General features: G+C 43.3%; 1 protein-coding gene across 3 annotated transcripts in view; it reads left to right on the plus strand.

Moving 5' to 3' along the window:
* Positions 1 to 20,000, plus strand: part of LOC133975526 (PALM2-AKAP2 fusion protein) — a 68,512-nt gene that overhangs the window by 9,366 nt on the left and 39,146 nt on the right. For all 3 annotated transcript variants that reach the window (XM_062413495.1, XM_062413496.1, XM_062413497.1), the window contains exons 3-4: positions 6,045 to 6,125; positions 10,189 to 10,310. In XM_062413495.1, coding sequence (XP_062269479.1) covers positions 6,045 to 6,125; positions 10,189 to 10,310 — 203 coding nt within the window. The remainder of the gene's footprint in view (positions 1 to 6,044; positions 6,126 to 10,188; positions 10,311 to 20,000) is intronic.

Here is a 20,000-nt window from a genome sequence, read left to right on the forward strand (position 1 = left end):
TCGCTGCCAATTGGTCGCTTCCGCTAAAATCAGAGCCAAGAGTTCAGCCGATCTGTTTCTTCACCTGGTCGGCCTGGAACAATCGCACACAGGCACAGACACACACAGACAGACACACACAGCTCATCTGTCTGACGCTGATATTGTTGAATATGGATCTAACGACACACCTAGAAGTCACTGGCAGGGAGCAGTCATTGCGATGTTCATTTACCGCAGAGGCAGGTCTCAGTGGCTCATGAATAAAGCATACCGCTAATGGCTGTGATTCACCAGCCCCCCCCCCCCTTTATGTTTTCACGTAGGTTGAGAGAAAGGACGACAAACGCTCCATCACAGAAGCAGCAGAGTGAGACAGTGAAGAGCGGCATCACAGAATTAGAGTCAGGACGATTTTTAGATTTGTTCAAACCACATCATAAAATGACTAATTGCAAGTTTCAATTATAAAACCGAAAATCTTAATATCCTCAAGTTTGATTACAGAAACGTGACTACTACTCCACATGATTATTATCATCTATGTAAAGTTGGAAGAATTTTAATAGACTAAACAACTGACAATAACTGACCCAAGAATATGTCTTTCTTCCGAGTTTCAATTTCAGTTTCTGAACATGAATCTGGACTCAATTTTCAGGAGTTAGTCTTTCACCTATGAAGAGTACAGCAGGATATTTGCCCTCTCACTTTTAGCCCCTCCCCCGGAAAGGATCTGGACTTTTGTGTCTTTAGTGTCGTGCAAATGTCCTTTTTTTTTAACACTGATCAACTTGTTTGGATTCATGTGGTGAAACAAAGGGTCGGACGTTTGCCAACGTTCAATCTGAGAGCTGATTAGTCGACTTGTCCGCCTCATACACAAACAGACAAAGATTCCCACAGCCTGATAGTGATTAGGGCTCATCAGCTGCCAGCGGCGCAGCTTTCCATCTCACTAAGTGGTCAGATTAGGGTACAGTCGTGAGGTCATGTTGGTAAATCCAGACCTGTAATTGGTATGTTATTAACATGTAATTATAGCAGTCGGATGGAGCGAGGCCTGGTGGGGGTTCCCTAAAAACATGATTGTGCGTGTGTGTGTGTGTGTGTGTGTGTGTGTGTGTGTTTGTGTAGATGCGTGTGTTTTCAGCAAAGCTCTGGATGTGGTTTCAGGATCAGCCAATGGATGGTTAGTGCGTCATCTTTCTAATTAGCTATTGCCTGTGTGGCCTGTCAACCACAAGTGGCGTGGCAAAATACATCTGTACGCGTGTGTGTGTGTGCGTGCGTGTGCTCATTCACTGACTAGTGTCTGTGATCTGTTTACACAGATGACCTCAGCCCTTAGGACTCTTAGCTGCCCCCCAAAACACACACACACACACACACACAGACACACACCTATAAACACAAGGCCACAGTTTGTCTGGGGCCAATTCTGTGCAGGTCAGGTCAGGGTCGTCCCCGAAGGCCGGACAGATCTAGATCCACTTTGTGAGGTCCGACACAGGAGAGTGAATGTGGCAGGGTGAAGGCAAGGGAGTGTGTGTGTGTGGGGGGGATACTTTAGCCAGACCTTGGCAGATGCAGAGATTTGTGACTGTGGCATGCAGCAGAGGGCCGGGGTAGTGGGCTCCGTTAAAAGGAGGTAAATAGAGTGGGGGGCTGGGCCGCCTGCAGTCATGTGCAACTCCGACTTCATCGTAGATCCACGTTCTGGCAGCACTGAAACCCAAAGAATAATATGGAAAACGCTCAAAGGAAATTCCAGCTTTAGTCTTCAAATAATAACCACAGCGACGTGTGATCACATTTTTAACACTCTCACAAATTGATTTCTTTGTTGCTTTGAGTGACTTCTCCGCTGCTCGACGTGATGCAGCAATTTCACATCCAGATCATGGGCCTCAAGTTATGCTAATTTAAAAACAATTCACACATTCTGATTGTCCCGAGGCAAAGAAGCCGCTCTTTGTTTTCCAGTGAATCATTTGTTACAGATTAGCCTCCGACTTGAAGCAATTTGATCTCAAAGGGAAATGATCATGCTTCAGCTCATTCTCTATCATCAACGGCAGTGGTTCAAGTTTAACATGCTTTCAAATAACGAGGTAGTGACGCCCTGTGATACAAAAGCTCAGGGGTCAGATTGCTCCAAACTCTAGGTCACAGACATCTTTAACCAAAGCAGATATAAAGTGTCTTCAGTTTGGAAAGTTTGGCAAAGTGGGAATTGCCATCCACCAGCAGAGCAGATTGGATCCTTCAGACGCGCAGCAGTGGATAGGCGTCTCAGGGAGGCTCAGTTTATGGACTGTAGAAGATTCAAGGGGGTGGGGAGTGGGCTCGAGGCAAAGTCATTTTGAGGAGGAAGGGGGTGTGTGGTTTGTTGGCTAGTGGGGGGGTCTGTGGGATGGGGGGGATGCCAGGAATCACATGCCGTCTAAAATTAGCAGCAGCTGCCTTCGAACCCACTGGACATTCTGGTGTGTGTGTTTTTAAAGTGGGGTCGAGGTTAACCTGAGATTCTCGAGAGGCTGGAATGCAGCTCCTGTGGACACTGCTGGTTTTAAAAATCATTTTGAGAATACATTTGAGCTCAGTTGGACGGTAAACAATGCAGAGCATGAAGCAAAGGTCGTTTAGCAGAACAAGATATGTGTAAAATATTCTGGCATGTGCTAGGTTTGCATTCGCTGACACCGCCGCTGCCTGAGGAGTCACCAGGTTGTAGCGTTCATGAACCTCTGTTCACGTAATACATTAGCATAGTCGACTCTAATAGATTCGAGCCCCTCAGAAAGTCCCTGACAAAAAAAACAAACTTTCCTATTATTTATCCAGTGTAGAAAGATATTTGGATATTTACAATCATCCAAAGATCTTTCCACAGAAAGCGGAATCAAACCTGTGACATTTAAACTCCCAGGCCCATGTCACTCCCTGTGCTCAGGGTTGAGCCGCTCGCTGAATGGAAGATGATCTGCCCGGTGAGATGTCTCTGCTGGGCGTGTGGACATGTGCAGAATGTGACCCATGTGATGCGCTGCCCTCTTCTGTCCACAGCCTCAGCATCAGCAGAACCTCAGGTCCGGTTACATCACGGCTTCACCACATTATAATCCTGTCTGTGTGACCTCATGCTGGGTGTGTGAGGATGTGGCACAGCAGTGCAGGGTGATGTTTACAACCGGGGGTCTGAGTGAGTTTGTGTCAATGCACCAGTTCAGATTCATAGGTTAACTTCAAGTCAGTCAAACTCTACGCAAAACAAAATTAAAGTTTTTTTAATTGGAAATCCTGCTGTTTGTAAGTCGTCCAAAGTTTCTTAGACATCTTCTGGTCCACCTGTTGCAAGTCTAGTTGTTTCCAGAACATTACACAACAGTAAACCACACACAAATTTGACTTTTCTACTGATGAATTCCACAGAAGAAGATTGGAACTAAAGCTTGTAGCTGTAGATAACATTTGGACCCTTTGCCAAAATCATTAACTTTCAAACACTGAAACCAGAACAGTGGATGAGCGCCCTGCTTCTTGGATGGTATCACCAGTAGCGGGAAAAGCGATTTCTTCTGTGTAAAAGCCAAGTGGGGCCAAACGCTCAAGTGAGTCAGAGTGTGGGAAGTCGTGACTGTGTCACTAGGAATGTCAGCATATTTCCTTGAGGAGGAGGAGGTGTTCTCCTGAGGAGGAGAATACAGAGAACAGAGCACCGGAGAAGTTTTCGGTTGGTCGCAAACAAACAAAGTTTCGAAATCTGTTGTTGCAAAAAGTGAAATTCCACTTGAGGAGAAAGACGATGGCCTAACGTATAAGAGCTGATCCAACACTCCTTCATAGAAACTCTGTGACCCCAGGGAGATAAGTAGTCCTCTAGTTATCTCCACTCCGCTGAGGGATAATCAACGCCCAGACACTACAGAGTGGTTTATTCTCTTTGAGGCACGGCTCTACAACTGTAGAAAGTTTGACCGACAGCAATAATCATCCTTTTTCATCTCTATACTTTGGAGATAAAGGTAAATTGGATGACATGTTACAAGGTATTCTGCAGTATTTGTCTGAGCAGTATTTGTCTGATGAGCAGTGCACTGCTGTAAAGATATAGAGGCAAAGCAAAGAAAATCAGAACACCCTCTGCTAGTTTGTCTTTTTCCCGCATCCCCCCCACTGTGCTGCCTTGTGAAAGAAGAGGCTGTGTCACTGGAGGAGTGTAATTTTGTCGCAGAGCCATTGTCTGTTTAAAACGGGCCTGACGGCATCTGGAGCAAAGCTTTGCTGTGAATGAGAAGACCCACTCTATTTCTATATGTTGTATTTCTGGAGAGTGATAGAAACCAAATGGTAAACAGAGAGAGTGTGTTTGATCTGAGGAAGTCAAGCCTCTCTCTCTGTGTTCGGTGTGTGTGTGTGTGTGTGTGTGTGTGTGTGTGTGTGTTTGGTTGTCTAAATGGATTTCTGTACAGTCAAGGATTCCCCAACAAAGAGCACACATAACTTATCTGCGAGTACATATGAGATCATTGTGCCAGTGTGTTTACCTATGTGTGTGTGTGCGTATGTGTGTGTGTGTGTGTGTGTTTGTGTGTGTTGGCCATTCCTCAACCACATGTCCGTACACACACTCCCTCGCATCTGGTGTCCATTCCTCTCGGGTTCTTCTACTGTACTTCACAAGCTATATGGGAACTTCTGCTGTGTAGGTCGGTCAGTGCGCGTGTGTGTGTGTGTGTGTGTGTGTGTGTTTGTGTGTGTGTGTCAGAGCTATGACCTCAGGTCTGGTGCAGATGTTTTCACAGCCTGTGAGAAGCTGCGTTACATGTTCCTTACCGTTACAGTCAAGCTGTTTTACTTTGTTTGTAAGAATCCTGGTTTTTGGTCCCAATGTGGAGTAGCTGCTTGGTTTGAAACATTTGTGTGTGATTAAAGATATTTCCGCCCCATGTGCTTGTTGTATGTGGACTGACGGTGCAGCTGGATCCACATGTGTGTTAAATGTGGTCACAATGTGCCCATGACCACCTCCGGGATGGGGTTTTGCTGATGGGGCCGAAAAAAACAGTGAACTATCATTTCAACCTTAGCCTGATTGTTTGTAACTTCTCCACTAGTTTTCAACTCTTTTCCCCCCAAAAGCTCTCATTCTCTCGAGCATTTCCCTCAGGGTTATATATTTAGCAAACAGGAAATGTCCCAGAAATCCTTGTTGTGCCCCCCCGCTGAGAGAGCGAGGGCCACAGATGAATCTCATGCCCTTGAGCCCTAAATGTTGTTGTCCTGGGATTCAGCTTTGTTTACGTTCCCTTGGAATTTTTTTTTTTATATTTGAAGACAGTGGCTCCACACTGCTTCACTCTGTTTGGTATTTTTGTCTCATTCACCGCTCGCCTGCCCCCCCAACCACCCCAATCCCCGGCCTCCAAACATCAGCCTCATTCATCTCCCACGTGAAGCTGAGGATTGTTCTCCGCACCTCAAGTTCAACCTCAGGGTCGTTTAGAGACTTCAAGGCCTAATCCCTCCTCTATCGACAGACTGTAGACCCTAACCCCGCTCAAACCTCAATAAGCCCTGACCTCTGACCCCGCTAATACTTCACTTCCTCCCTGCGTACACCCACAGATCATTTTAGTCCCCATCTCTCCAGAATGAAGAGGTGAATACAGTATATACAGAGACAGTGTAGTGAGCTGAGAAGGAGTTTTCTCTCTTTGTTGGAACAACTTGAACGTAGCTTCTATGATATCACCCAAAGACACTGTACAGTTTAAAGTTGGACGATACACAAATGGATATAAGAAGCATTGAACTCTTACAATTAAATTATGGAAACATTAAACCCCCTGAAGGAAACTAGATCTGCAGTTAACGTTTAAACCTTCAGCCGATACAACAGCATCTGTGCATCATCGTGCTCAACCTATCTCTCTTCTTTCCTCTCTCTATCTCGTTCTAATGAAAACATCAAGCCACAACCATGTAACCTTCAGATATGAATGAGCTCTGTTGAGTGGAGGATTCATTTTCATCCCTCTTTCTTTTTCGCTTGTTTGCAGGAGAAGCGAAAACGTCAAACTGAGATCGAGGACAAACGAGGCCAGCTCGATGACATGGTGCTGCAGCTGCAACATCTCAAGGTTTGTTTTCTACCTCCACAGAGTTTGGAACTATATAACTGAAAGAGAAAAGGGTTTGGTGATGGATGATCTTTACGATGAGATCATGGTCGTACAATAAGGTATTGAGTTTTGGGTAAAAGGGAGTCTATATAAATCAAGTCAAATCCAAATCGTGACAGTATTCTGTATTTAAAGCAAAGAAATCCCCATTTAACCAGACAAGCACGCTGACCTGCAGCTGGCCCTGAACCCTTTACCTCAGAGTTCTATGAAGTGCGATTACAAATCTAAAAATGGCAGTGTTGTTTTTTTATAATCATCTCAGCAGTCACCAGAGCAGAGAGGAGTAAAGCTGCAGAGGGTGAATGACCAGTTGTTTTTCCTCTGAGAACCAGCCGGCTCCCTGCTCTCTCTCTCTCTCACGCTGTTTAACAGACTTTCCATTTCCTGTCGAGCTCTGACACACGACCACGCTCTTAAAGAGAAGGTGTGTTCGGTCGGTGCTGAAAACTGAAATCAAACCTTGACCATATATATACTGAGGAGAACGCCGAAAGCCCTTTAGGCTCAGATCAACGCCTCCATTCTGAGAGCCTTGGATCACGCAGCACCACAGGTCCTTATCACATCGCCGGGCTCCAGTCTCCATTTCCTCTCCCAGGCCACGATTCCTCTCTAGAGATTAAGACTACAAAGCCGGCTTCATGCTGCTTGGCTGTGTGGCACTCAGAGGTAATGGCCATTAAATGGGACTGTGTGACCAGATGCTGATTGCATCTCGAGTTGGTTAAGCAGAGCGTTACAGGCTCTGGAGATCTGAGCTTGATTTTGAACGGTGGAGCACAGCACCCACTTGCTCTGGTTAGGATGCATTCAGATTATCTACGTCGCACTTGGAGAGAACAGGGATTGAAATATATTGGTTATAGGAGATCAAGATTTGTCTGCAAGACTTTTGAGTTTCAAAAACTTTCTTCTGTTTTCTCCGGTGGTTTGATAAAGACGCTAGTCATTTCCTGTGCAGCAAAAAAGGAGCTTCCAGAAGCCATGTGGGACACCCTCCCAGTTAAGACCCAGCCATGAACCACAATGTCCCTGGTCCCACTGGAAGCAATTGATGTTTTTACCCATCGCTCACTCTTCTTTTCCAGTTTTTCTGTCACATAGTGTGTGTATCTGGGGTTTCAGGCATGTAAAAGTTCTGCAAAATCAAAAGGCCCCTGAAAGGCCTCATCAGTCTCAGGGATGAAAGCCACATTAGAACATGTGAACCTTTTCAAATAACAACACAAGAGAAATATGAGTAGCATATGTCATCTTTAAAAACAGACATTCATGTGTATGAAAATGCTTCATGTCAATTTGTGTTACTGTTGTTTCCCCTGTGAATTTCTGCACTGCCAAACCGCTTTGCAGAAAATCACACAGGCTAATAGATTAAGTGCAGTTGCTGCAGTAGACTGAATTGTCAGCAGTTGATGTCATGTGTAATTTGACATCGTTATTATTACTTTCCGTGCAGCGTGGACCGAAAATGAAAGAAAAAAAAAACACAAGAAGGATAAAGTTGTATATTCAGGACACACATTTTAAAAAGTATAAAAAGTTACAAAGAATACATTTATCACAAGAAACAAGTGGTTCAGGTTGAAATCCCATCAGTGGCAGTGACAGTAAACACAACACTAAGGTTTAGTTTACTTTATGTCATGGAGCTGGGTCCAGGCTGCACACATTCTGGACTCAAGACTGGGATCAAACCAGTGTGCAGCAGTCGTTTGTGTCTTCTTAACCTGCATTAATACTTGCACTGCACTGAACATAATGCTTTAATGGCCAAACACACACTGTGCACATGGCTTTAATCGTGGTTTCTCTTATGTTCATATTTCCGTAAGTGGGTGTTAAAAAAGCTGGAAAACACCAGAGTGCAGAAATCAGACTCACTTTAAAGATCCATTCAGGCCAAATGTGTTTAAAGGCTCTAATTAGAGAACGGAATTTGTTTTTATTGCGAATATTAAAACTAGTTGCTGTAGTGTAATGTAGTGGAATGGGTGGCTGCAGTTCAACTCAAAGTCTCTGTCAAAGGGAGAAGCATTTGCAGAATGTATTTCAAGAGACGTGATGCATCAGTGCTGAAAATGTATAGGCTGCCTCTATCTGGAGTGTCTCCACTGGACAGCGCCGGTCATGTGGTTTTCTGGGATTTGTGCGGGAGGTCAACGGACCAATATCTCATCCACTGACAGGTTCCAGAACTCTACATAAATTACAGATGCCTTAAAAGACATTGAATATGTTCCGTCCCCGTTTACGTGTCCCTTACCATTTGCATCGTCAAACCTGTGTTTACTTGAAACCAGCGTTTGGCTTATTCCAGCTCTGGTTGGCAGCGATCATTAGGGGATGTGTTTATGGGCTTGAACGGGAGTTAGGGGGGGGTTTATGGAAAGAAGAAAAGGGCCAGACCCGTCCTGCTCAGCCGAGGGGAACTCTGCTCTAACAGGCCTGCACAACCAGGAAGCACGGAGATCTGGACGTTCAGATGGAATCGACTACCTGCCGGCCAGAAACTCACACGTCCACTTGTGCACACGAGCAGTTAAACACACATGTACGTGTAAACATGCGAGAAGAACAAACTGTTCAGCACACATGGCTCTGTGACATTTAGGGTCAAGGCAGGAATTGTGTTGAGGAAGAGAAGAGAGAGGGATGAGTAGATTAAGAGAGATGGATGAGTGTCGCACACATTTGTTTAAGCTGTTTTTGTGAGTTATCGTCATTCCCTGCATTCACTCGCTAACTTATAACCTGAACTCGGCTTCACCTTTAACCTTAAACTCAATACATGACAAGTCCTGAGCAATGCGTCTCTCACACACTATCACCCACCGTGTTTATGCAATGCTTCTCCAACTGTTAGATTCAAGCAGTAAATATGTTATCGCTCATTCAGGGGATGAATAAACAGCTGTAAATGACAGAAGTAAACAAAGAGGTCAAATATACAACAATTTTCTTTTTGGGTGATATCATTTTATTTATGCATAAAACCCAGTTTGACCATATTTGACCAATTACAATCCAATAAATGATTAATTTATTACACAAAAACCTTCATATTGGCGAACTTTCCCTTATGTGACATTAAAACTTGAATTTCGTGGTAACATTAGATTTTAGGAATGTGTCTTAAATTCTGTCAGGTCTATTTGAGGTCAGCTTGGCTTGGTGGGTGTGGTGCACAGACAGCAGCCGCACAAACAAACAAATAGCCCGGCTGCCACATTCTGACAGTAGACGGTAAAATGCTTAAGAATAATTTCTGCAGGGCTCCTTGTGTGTGTGTGTGTTTGTGTGTGTGTGTGTGTGTGTTTGTGTTAATTGTCAGTTCCGTGACCTGCAGCCAGGCAACATTTGACAGTAAACAGCCAAAGGTGAAGCCGGGTGTCGCCGCTCGACTCTGTTGTGGTAACAAACAGAGCTCCACACACAGACGGAGACATTAACGGCATAAACACACGTCTCTGTTGTTTATCTTTGAAACAGTTAATCCCATTAATGCCCAACAATCCCAGTGGGATGAGATGATTTGCACTCCTCACCCTGGTTGTCTGTGTGTATGTAATTTACCATGATGCAAATCAAAAGTTCTGAGATCTCATGTGAGGCCTAATCTAGATTGTGCATCTTGTTGACATACACACTGTGCAGAGGGGAACCACGTGTCTGTTTACTTGTGTTCTGCAATCACCTCACATATCTCTTCAATATTAGACTCCAAATTCAAGCTCCACTGGCTGTTAACAATGTCTAAAAATACTGTGACTCAAGCTGGTTCGGACAGAGGAGCAATTTGATGAGGGTTGTGCTGCTGCTGGTGCTGCTGCTGCTGCTGCTGCAGTCTGACACATGATGAAGAGGATGTTTTCTTTCTTACTCATGAAGCACAATGAGCTGCAGTTGGAGAAGAGTCGTTGCACAATCACCTCATCCGACTCTCAGTATGAAAGTCATTATACATGCATATATTCCTGTGTGTAATCTTTTGCGTCTATCTGTTTTGCCTCCTCAGTCCAAAGCCACGCGAGAGCGATGGCTCCTCCAGGGAACGGGTCTGGAGGAAGAGAACGTCCGAAGAACACAGCTGGAGCAGGATGAAGAAAAAGGGAAGAGGCTGGAAGGCCTGATACACAGGTACAGCACATGGCTTTCCATGGATCTTTTTTGGGGCGGGTGTGTTGCAGGCGGTTGTCGGATGTAATACGTTTCCAGTGCCAGTTTGATCCGTCTGAGAGTGAACAGATGGGAGCAGTCGAGAGAACAACAGCCAATGTTATCACATCTGTTTTTCACTACGCACACATCTGCTTTTATTTCCAGCTCAGTTGTGACTGAATGGAGATATTTCCTAAAATACCAATCATATTTTCTCCTCCTCGGCTTTTCTCTTACGAGCCAGTCATCAGCTCGGTGAGAGCCAGTGACCGGAGGCATTATGTTTTTGGTTTGGCCATACGCACTCACATCTGTTCAATCCTTCCCAGCACGATAATTCGCTTTAATGGAACTTGGCGACAACGTTCAGTTGGACTCATGGACGAGCTGATTGGATTTCGGTGGTGGAAGGTTGAAGTGACATTGCGTTCTTGCCAATGTGATAAATCACATAGAATTTCATCACATCTGCCACAAACATTCACTTGGACTCAAGGATGATCTGATTAGAAATTGGAGGTCAAAGGTCAGAGGTCACTGTGTCCTCACAAAACCCTTATTCTCCTCGTGAACAGGTTATCTTAAGAGCGCCTCCCTTAGACTTGTCGATCAAGTGATTTAGTTGGTCAGAGATCAAGGTTAAGGTGAACTCAAAGAACATGATTTGGGCCTCTTGAACAAGATATCTCCAGTCTGCTGTCACTTGGACAAATTAGTGGATTAATTTTCATGGGCAAAGGTCACAGTAAATGATGTCGACTGAAACTGCATCGCCATTTGTTTTGTTACATCCTGTCCAGATGGTCTAAATTGCCAATTCTTTAAAAAACTAGGTCACCACACACACACACACACACACACACACACACACACACAGTAACCTGAGAGAGGTCTGGAATCTAGCAGTTCTGTAACCTCAGACCAAAATCTACATTTCTCATGTGCACCAGTTTGAAAACAAACACCGAGAGCTACTGTGTGTAACGTGTGTGTAAAGTCTCTAAAAACAGATATGACAAGTGCTGACAGGGGAGAAGTTGAGAGAAGTAAAGATCACAGGGAGAAGAAAGACGAGAAAGACAATAGAGATAAAGGGCTGGAGGAAGAGAAGAGGGGGAATTAAAATAGACGAAAGTTAAAAGTGAGAAGACGAGCGAGTGAAAGCAGGGTGTGACCGGCCGTGAGGAAGAGAGGGCGATAAAGAGAAAGTTGAAAAAGAGAGTGATGTGATTCCGTGTGCACTTCCTGCGTTTGTGTCCCTGGGAGGAGCTTCCTGACTCCCATCATGCATTGCTGCGAGGTATAGTCACTTCTGCCCGGATGAAGTTGGCACACGATGTGATCATTGAGTGAATAAAGGCTCAGGCTCGATGATTCATATCCTTTTCCTTTTTTATCCATTTGCACTCGGGTGAAAACAGTCACATGCAGCTACTTGTTTATTTACATCTGTGTGGAACATGAACTTGTTCTATTATGAATAAACAAAGGTGGGCAGTGAAAATAGTTGTATTTAATAAGCACCAAACATCTAATGGTGATTTTAACATCTGCCACCGTCAGCCTTTACTTCTCCCATGTCACTAATGGAGAAACTTGGACACTTCCACTCTGGGTGGAAAACTGCATTGTTTGCTATTAGGACAGATTTTCTGCACTGTTCCAAGGAGAAGAGTAATTTAATTTCTCCTGAGGGTGAAAGCAATTAATTGCAGCGATGAATGAGCCTTTGTTGTGTGTGTGTGTGTGTGTGTGTGTGTGTGATCACTGTACGTTTACGTATATTGCATCCTGTCTGCACTTAGGTGAACTGTCGGCTAATCTCTCATTTCCTACATCAACAACATTTAAAAATGTCTGCATCTGCATTTCAATTTCCTTAAAAGATTTTAAAATGTGCGGGGAATTGAAAGTACAGGGGGAAAGATAGGATTTTTAGAGTACAGCCTAAAGGATTGGAAACTAATAGAGAAAAACGAGTATAGAGGGAAAGCCAGCTCCAAATTAACTTACTGCATCAGGGGAAAAATCTATAGTTTACATTTAATCATTTTAGAAGTCTCTGAAGTGGACTGAATAAAGTGACAGATTAAAAACGCCTCTTGTTTGTTTCCAGCAGTGGGAGTATCATCCAACATGACGTGCAGAATTATCCTTTCACATTTCATGTACTTGAGCGACTGCCATCAGAGAATTAGGCTTGTGGAGAGGCTCTGGGGTCAATAAGCATCAGTGAGTCACACACACACCTCCTCCTCCTCATTTGACAAATCTGTGCATGAAAGACTCTGTGTGAGCCGGCAGCGACTGTAACGTATCCCCGGCTCTGGAGTAACATCAACATCATGTGCCGACGTGAAGGCCGGGGTTAACACTGTCGCGCTGGTATAAACAGAACGGCAGTGAGCGGCCACAGAGGGAGCATTGTGTGACCCGAGTACAGTTGTGATTGTGGAGCTGCTCTCGTGTGAGTCGCTTCTTTCAGCCGCTGAATGGACTTGTTGTGCGAACGTCTGTTTTCCGAGGGGAGTTTGTGTCGTTTGCGGCTTTAATTGCTTACAAAGGCAAAACCACAAAGATAATTCTTTACTGTGCCGACTCTGTTTGAGGTCTGGTTTCACTTTTTTTTTCTCCACACTGTAGACTGAAGCCAAATCCTGCCTCATTCGGTCAGTGTGTCAGAAGCAGGCAAACTGAAAAGAGTCTGAAATGGAAGTCAAAGTCCTGCTTTGTCCGCTAAACAACAGACGATCTGTATTTTATACAGGGCCAGTTTGCACCATGAACTGTAAATAAAGATGGACGACATGATGGACAAAAGTGAAGCCAAATCTTCTTGCTTTGCCCCTAGTGGCTGGCTGCAGTATTGCTTATAAACCCTGCATCAAATATGAACGATAAAACATTTACGGAGATGGTTTGTGTCATGTAGCTAGTTCTCCAATTCTTCAATACAGTCTATGTTTGTTGCATTATGTCTAACTTTAGCCCTCCTTGCTGATTCAGCTATCCCTTGTTGTATTATGGGCACAATCCCAAGTAATGATACCCTTCTCTCAACTGAGGCCAATATTTACTATTCATATATAGTGGTTACACATGAGTCACCATGTTGAAAACCAACCACAATCACTCACTCTGCGGTTCACTTCATGTGTGTGTGTGTGTCTCAGCAGTCTCCACGTTTTGCAGGGATCAGATAGCCGGGCGCTTTTCTCAAGAGTTCACAGCCTACAAAAGCAGCAGCAATGTTTTCCAAGCAATTACTTCTGTGGACCAGGGTCTCAGATGTTCGCTGGTAAATTGCTTTAAGAGGAGCTCAGCTGTCAGGGTTTCAATACTAGAGGGCTTTCCCTGAAAACGGTCTTCTCTGGCTGGGAAACGAAGTCAAGAGCGTGTGTTTGGTATCTTAACAAAGCCTTCAGTTACACACATCTCAAACTGGGAAATCTGTAACACAATGATTTAACTAAATTACCTCAAAACACTGACCTTGGGAAAGAAAAACTTTTGTCTGTGTGTTGGTGTGTTTGTGTGTTTGTGTGTGTGTGTGTGTGCCAGTGCATTGCAGGCTGAGGGTGTGGCATCTATATTTACACCATCCCAGAATATACCCCGTATCCCGGGCAACCACAGTCTTTCCACTGCTGATAGGGACAGCGGTGAATAGCTGGGACGATTGTGGACTCACTAGATTATTTGTGTGCGTGTGTGTGTGTTACTGGAAGTGTGTGCAAACCCTCAATCATGTGTAAACCTGGATTTCCACATAAACTGCCCCTATAAACATTTCTTAAATAGACTTCACCGTCCAAATTCACAGAAGCCCGGACGTCTTGTCCTTCCCACTTTTATAGCGGGTTAGTCCAACAACACCTGCACACGTGGACACTTTCACAAGAGAGAGTGACAAAGACAAAGACAAAGCTCTGTTACAGAAGCTCGTCTTGTGCTCTGGAGGACAGAGAAGGAAAGAGAGGGAGCAGCTGCATCTGTCGCCGGAGAACAAATCAAGTGCAACTGAGCTTTAAATGTACAAAGGCCCAACAGTAACCTTGAATTCAAACAGGACTTATGGCCCCTGCATGACAGTTCTATATCTGAATCGATCCGCCCCTTTGTCCGGAGGTACAACCACATACAGTATATTTCATAAAACATCAAGATCCATAAATGATTCCCTGGGAAATTGGAAAAAAAACTTTTTTTAAAACCTCACAATGTTAAAGAAAGACAATAAACTTCCTGGATCTGCCCCCTGATCCGGAAAATGTATTGGGATCTTCCCTGACCCATATCACATCCCTCCTCCTAGTTTTTTTGTAATCCTACTGACAAACCAACAAACAGGACAGGGGTGGAGGTAAAAATGACAAAAGTGTCTTCATACTGGTCACACAATCATGCAAACCTACTGGAAAACACGTTATACAAAAGAGGCGACAACAGCAGAGTCTTTGTGTGTGTGTGTAAGTCCAGCCTACAGTTGACCTGAAACTGTAAATCACATAAAGTGATGGGCAAACAGAGCAACAGTGCGATCTTTGTGCAGGCAACTTCACACACACACACACACACACACACACACACACACACACACACACACAAACCTCAGGTCATTGAGCCCAGACAGAGAAACAGAAAGAAAGACAGAGGGGATAGAGGCGGTTACTCTCTCTGTTGTAAAAAAACTTGAGCGCAGAGCAACAGAGAGATGGAGAAATATCTGTGATCGTGCGCAGGAGGAAATGAGAAACTGAGTGTGAAGAACAAACAGACAGAAGGAGAAGGAATGAGAGAAAGAGAGAGAGAGTGGCAGCAGCAGCAGCTTTACAGATATCCCTATCATTACATGGACAGGCCAAGTAAACAGAGAGAGGGAAGCGGCAGCATGATGTGGCACTGACCCGACCCGTTCCCGCACTCGGCTGCTTTGGGACTATTGCTTGTTTAATGTTGCACAGACAGCTCCATGTCCATGTCGCCAGCGTTGCAGGGGAGCAGTGTGGGTTGTGTTTTTCTTTTGGACAGACACAGCAACAGATTCCTCAACTCATTCGAGACATTACGTGGAGAATTTGGTTTTGTTCATTTAGGAATAAGGGTCATATTTTAAGGTTGTATTTTGCAGCAGAAATAAAACTAGACCAGTGCAGCAGTAATATACTTATAATAAAATCTTATGGGGCAACTGCGAAAGTCCCCTAAAAGAGGTTTTCATTGCCAATAAAAACCTTTAATTTTAATACCTAAGGTTGGAAACATAGGACCCATGTTGAAAAATAACAGGATTCCTCTTTAATATCCAGTATACTGCATGAATATCACATTATATCACATGTAGTTACCTCGATTTTAATAAGTAGGTACTTTAAGCAGATCTACATCCATCAACATAAGTTATAAATGTACTACATCTGATACTTTCTGATGTTATAATTTCCAAAAAAAGCGTTTTGATTGTTTTTCTTACCAAGACGATACAACCTGATTAGCTTAGCTTAGCATAAAGACCTGGAAACAGAGGTAAACAGTTAGCCTTGCTCACTCTTATGGTATAACGATTTATTTATGAAACATCAAATCTCTTCTTCTTTGGTTTATGGTTGTGGGTGGTTGTGGCTCTTGGCCCAGCAGAGTAATGTCCCGAAGTCTTGGCCGGTTCCCTGCTCATACAGTTAAAGGGATCCTCTTTATTTGTTTCTGTTTATATGTGAGCTAAGAATACTATTCTTAATTCCCCTCGAGTCCTGCCACTGCAGTGACCTTATTTCTCCACAGGGAATCAGAAACAATTTCCTCTAATCTTGTCTAACTGTCGGTCAGTTTACCAGACCATAAAACCTCTTTGGTTATAAACTGTATGCTGCAGAGACAAATGCAGTCTGCAGGATGCCTGGGATCCAGAAGCAAACTATACTTATTGCAACCAGCAGCCCATTGAAGTACCCGGGTATCGTGTTACATAATGTTCTAAGAATATTTGTCTTTTCGGTTTTGCAGTGGCAGTGTGAGAGCACAGAGATTTTAATCTGTACAAAGAAGTGCAGCTCGGTTCACTTTGCTGTAGTTCAGCTCAGTGCTAACCCTTTTAGTGTGTTTTCCTTTACCACTGAGTGTCCCATTAATGAAGGTGACACAAGAATCTCTTTTAAAAAGTTTTCATAATATATAATAAGCCCATCTTGCTTAATTTTGGCACTTTTCTTTAGATTTAAGGCCCATTAAGGTCTTTCATTATCTATAATTTTAGTTTCTTGTCTTATCCCAGTGGCAGATTTGTTCAGGTGATGCTCAATAATTCCATTAAATCCAAGACTATCGTCAGTATGGATGTTTTTGTTGTGAATGTAGTTTGTGGAGTCGACTTTGCTTCACACGTCAGAAACTATTTCGACTTGAGCTAATTACAAGTGCAGTGAAAGCAAACTGGAAACATGTAAAATTACTCCCAGTATTCATGTTCAGAACAACAGCTCAAAACCGGAGTCTCACTTTACAAGAAAGGAAGGAGCTGAGTTCACGTTTCCAAAAACCACCAGAGACATCGTACATTTGGTTTCTATCATGATGTCAAAACAAATCTCTTCAAGGAAAAAACGGTTGTGTAAACGGAGGGAAAGGAAAGGTACAGTTCATCGTCACGGCCGTTTCCTCCTACACAAACACAAAAGTCTCATCATTTTTTAGGGACACTTCAGGGTTTATAATCTGGCTTTTATCATTTTTAGCCTCTGTCTTTAAAGTCTTCTAATTTAAGCCTGTTGAACTATTCCCTTCGGCGCCAAGTGTCAACTAAAGACATTAGACTGAATTAACACATCTGTAAACATTAGACCAATTAAGTTGCTATTGGTGGCGAAAAATAACCTTTGACTTCTATTTGCCTTTTAAGTTTTCTCCACTGGGAGAGGGTTTTTGTGCAGAAATACAATTAAAGACTCCACTTCCAGCTTTGTGTCTTGTTACCTTCTCAGGTGAGCCTCTCAAACTAGAGGGGGGTACCAGACAAATCACAGTGCCATCTAGTGGCATTGGTACGAACAACATATTGAGCTCAACACTGAGCTGTTTAAGAGTGACATTACAGATACACACAAACTGTACAGGAATCATTCAAGTGTCAGAATGACTCAATTTAGTCATCTCTCACCCTGCAGTTTCTGACGTGAAAGGACTTAAATCAAATCTGGGACTTGGCAGTAGTCTGGTCTCCATTATTTATTTTAATCTAAATGTACTGCAGATCGGAGCCTGAGGAGAGAAACATGTGTAGCTGTCCAAATATTTACAGTTTGGACTGTATATTATTTCATCCTCAGAGAGCTGCTCTATGTCTGGTACAAGAAAAACTGTTCCTAGAAAGTAAAATCACTAGAATCACACACGAGTAGAAGTGGATAAATACACACTCGTCTATACAATTCAGACCATCTTCCCATTTTTATCCCCTCGGTTTTCCCTGTACCTCAAACGCACACACACACACACACAAAACCAGATGCCTGCTCTCCCTCCTCCTGCTCTTCCTCCTCCTGCTCTCCCTCCTCCTGTTCTTCGTCCTCCTGCTCTTCCTCCTCCTCTGTGATGTGGAAAGCAGTTGCTGCCCACCCGGGCGTATCCACGATAGCTGTCCTCTGGTTGGTGGACGAGGCGGGACGGTGACATCACTGGGTGTCTTTCAGGATTGCCACAGAGATTGAAACACTCCCAGACTTCCTCCGAGGAAGCGGGGGACACCATTAGGTCATGGCCAATAGTCCGACACCCAACACACACACATACATGTGAACTATTCTGCAAGACGGGAAAAGAGTCACAGAGGAGATTTAAGGTGTATTAATAATTTGTATATTTTTTTCTCAACATCTGGGCAGCTCCTTCATGTTGCTTCTTCTCTGTCTGTGCTCCTGTTCTAATCACTAGAGGGTGCCAGACACAAGCACGGCCCAGTGGGTTCATCTTTTGTCAACAACATGAGTGAGCTGATGCAATCAAATACACACTTAATCAAATCCAGACTAAGGTCCCATTCAGATCTGATATCAACATCTGAGTGATCCCATCACAAATACACAACACTAAGTGAAAGTTACAGTCCTTTAGAAAACTGGTGATGCTGTGGGTTTGTTGGGAGAAGTTGGATTAATAGGTAATAAACATTTATTTATAGAGGACTTTTCCAAAAACAAGTTTACAAAGTGCTTCACAGACATAAAAACAAAACAATACAAGTTAATACAAGAGAAGATGATCTAAATAAAGCAATAACACAAAGAAACTTGTAGTTAAAAAGAATTTAAGATAATTATGTTTTCTCTTCAGGATTGCATTTTACGCTATAATAATTATATTATCTGTGTACTTTGGATGTTCCGATATTTGGCTCATACTTTGGCTCCTTACATTCCTCCTACTCTGGTCCATATCTTACAACCTGAACTTTTACCTGGTCAGTGTTTTTTAAACAACAATAAAATAGCAGCCAATTTTATAACGTGCCATCTTAAGGCGTAATGAGGCAGGATGAAATACATCCTCCTGCCATCAAAAATCTTGCCTCTTGTCCATTTTGGCGAGACCTCATGCGGCTCAAAGGAAGCAGAAGTAAAATCCATTTCCCGCCAGAGAGGGAAAAAAGGAAATGAGATAGGGCAGAGCTGGGAAGAGCTGGGAAGAGTGGCCACATGGGAGGGAGCGGTGGAGAGACGTGGTTAGAAAAGAGACAGAGGTGAAGGTGAAGAAGGAACACTGAGGAATCTTGGACAGGGACAAATACATTCTCAAAGGTCTCATGTACTATTTCAAACTTTTTTTTAAACAGCACACGTGTCTGCTCCTGGTAGACAGACCGATTATTGAGTCAGTAAGTATCATTTGTTCAAAATATGTTTTGTATCAAAGACCTCACTACTGCAAACCATTCTGTTTTTAATCAAGGAGTTTATACTACGACATCTGAGTTGTGGAAGTGAATGATGCAACACTGCTGAAAAGCCACTGAGGCGCAAACACTAACAAAACAACTCATCATTGGTCCAATGTGGGTTTGCAAACTCCCCAAAGTTGAACATGAAGTTGAAAAATGAATCCACTAAAGCTGGGGAGTAGACTCAGTTCATACTTTAGCCTGTTAGCCTGTGCACAGTACAAACGGCTGCCTGCAGATAAAGACAAAAAGAAAGTCTGTAGATTTTGTTTGTTTACTGGGAAATAACTTAATCACCTCATGGTTTCAGATGTTATCAGTGTTATGAAGCCTACAATACTTTAAGAAGGATATTAAAGGATTTAATCGCCTTAATTTCAAGTACTTCCACACATACTGTGCATGTAGCATGTGGCCTGGAATGTGTGTAATGACTTATAATTAAAAAACTAAAATGGGAGGTCCAGGCCCGGGACTCGACCTTACTCTCACTTCTGATATTTCAGAAAATTCCCTGAAAGCATCACATTCATTACAATATAAAAGTGATCATTGTCTTTACTTTTTAAATGTATTAAAAGTCTGTGTACTTTTCTCTATGTTACCCGTCACATCACTACAGGTATTTTTACACCATCCGTCTATTAATACATTTCAAGAGGTCCACTTAGATAAAGCGAATGCACATTGTGCTGCAGCGCTTTGCAACTCAATACAAGGTTGTGTAATTGTTTCTCATA

The sequence above is a fragment of the Platichthys flesus genome, chromosome 19, assembly GCF_949316205.1.
Source record: "Platichthys flesus chromosome 19, fPlaFle2.1, whole genome shotgun sequence".
NCBI classification, from domain to species: Eukaryota; Metazoa; Chordata; class Actinopteri; order Pleuronectiformes; family Pleuronectidae; genus Platichthys; species Platichthys flesus.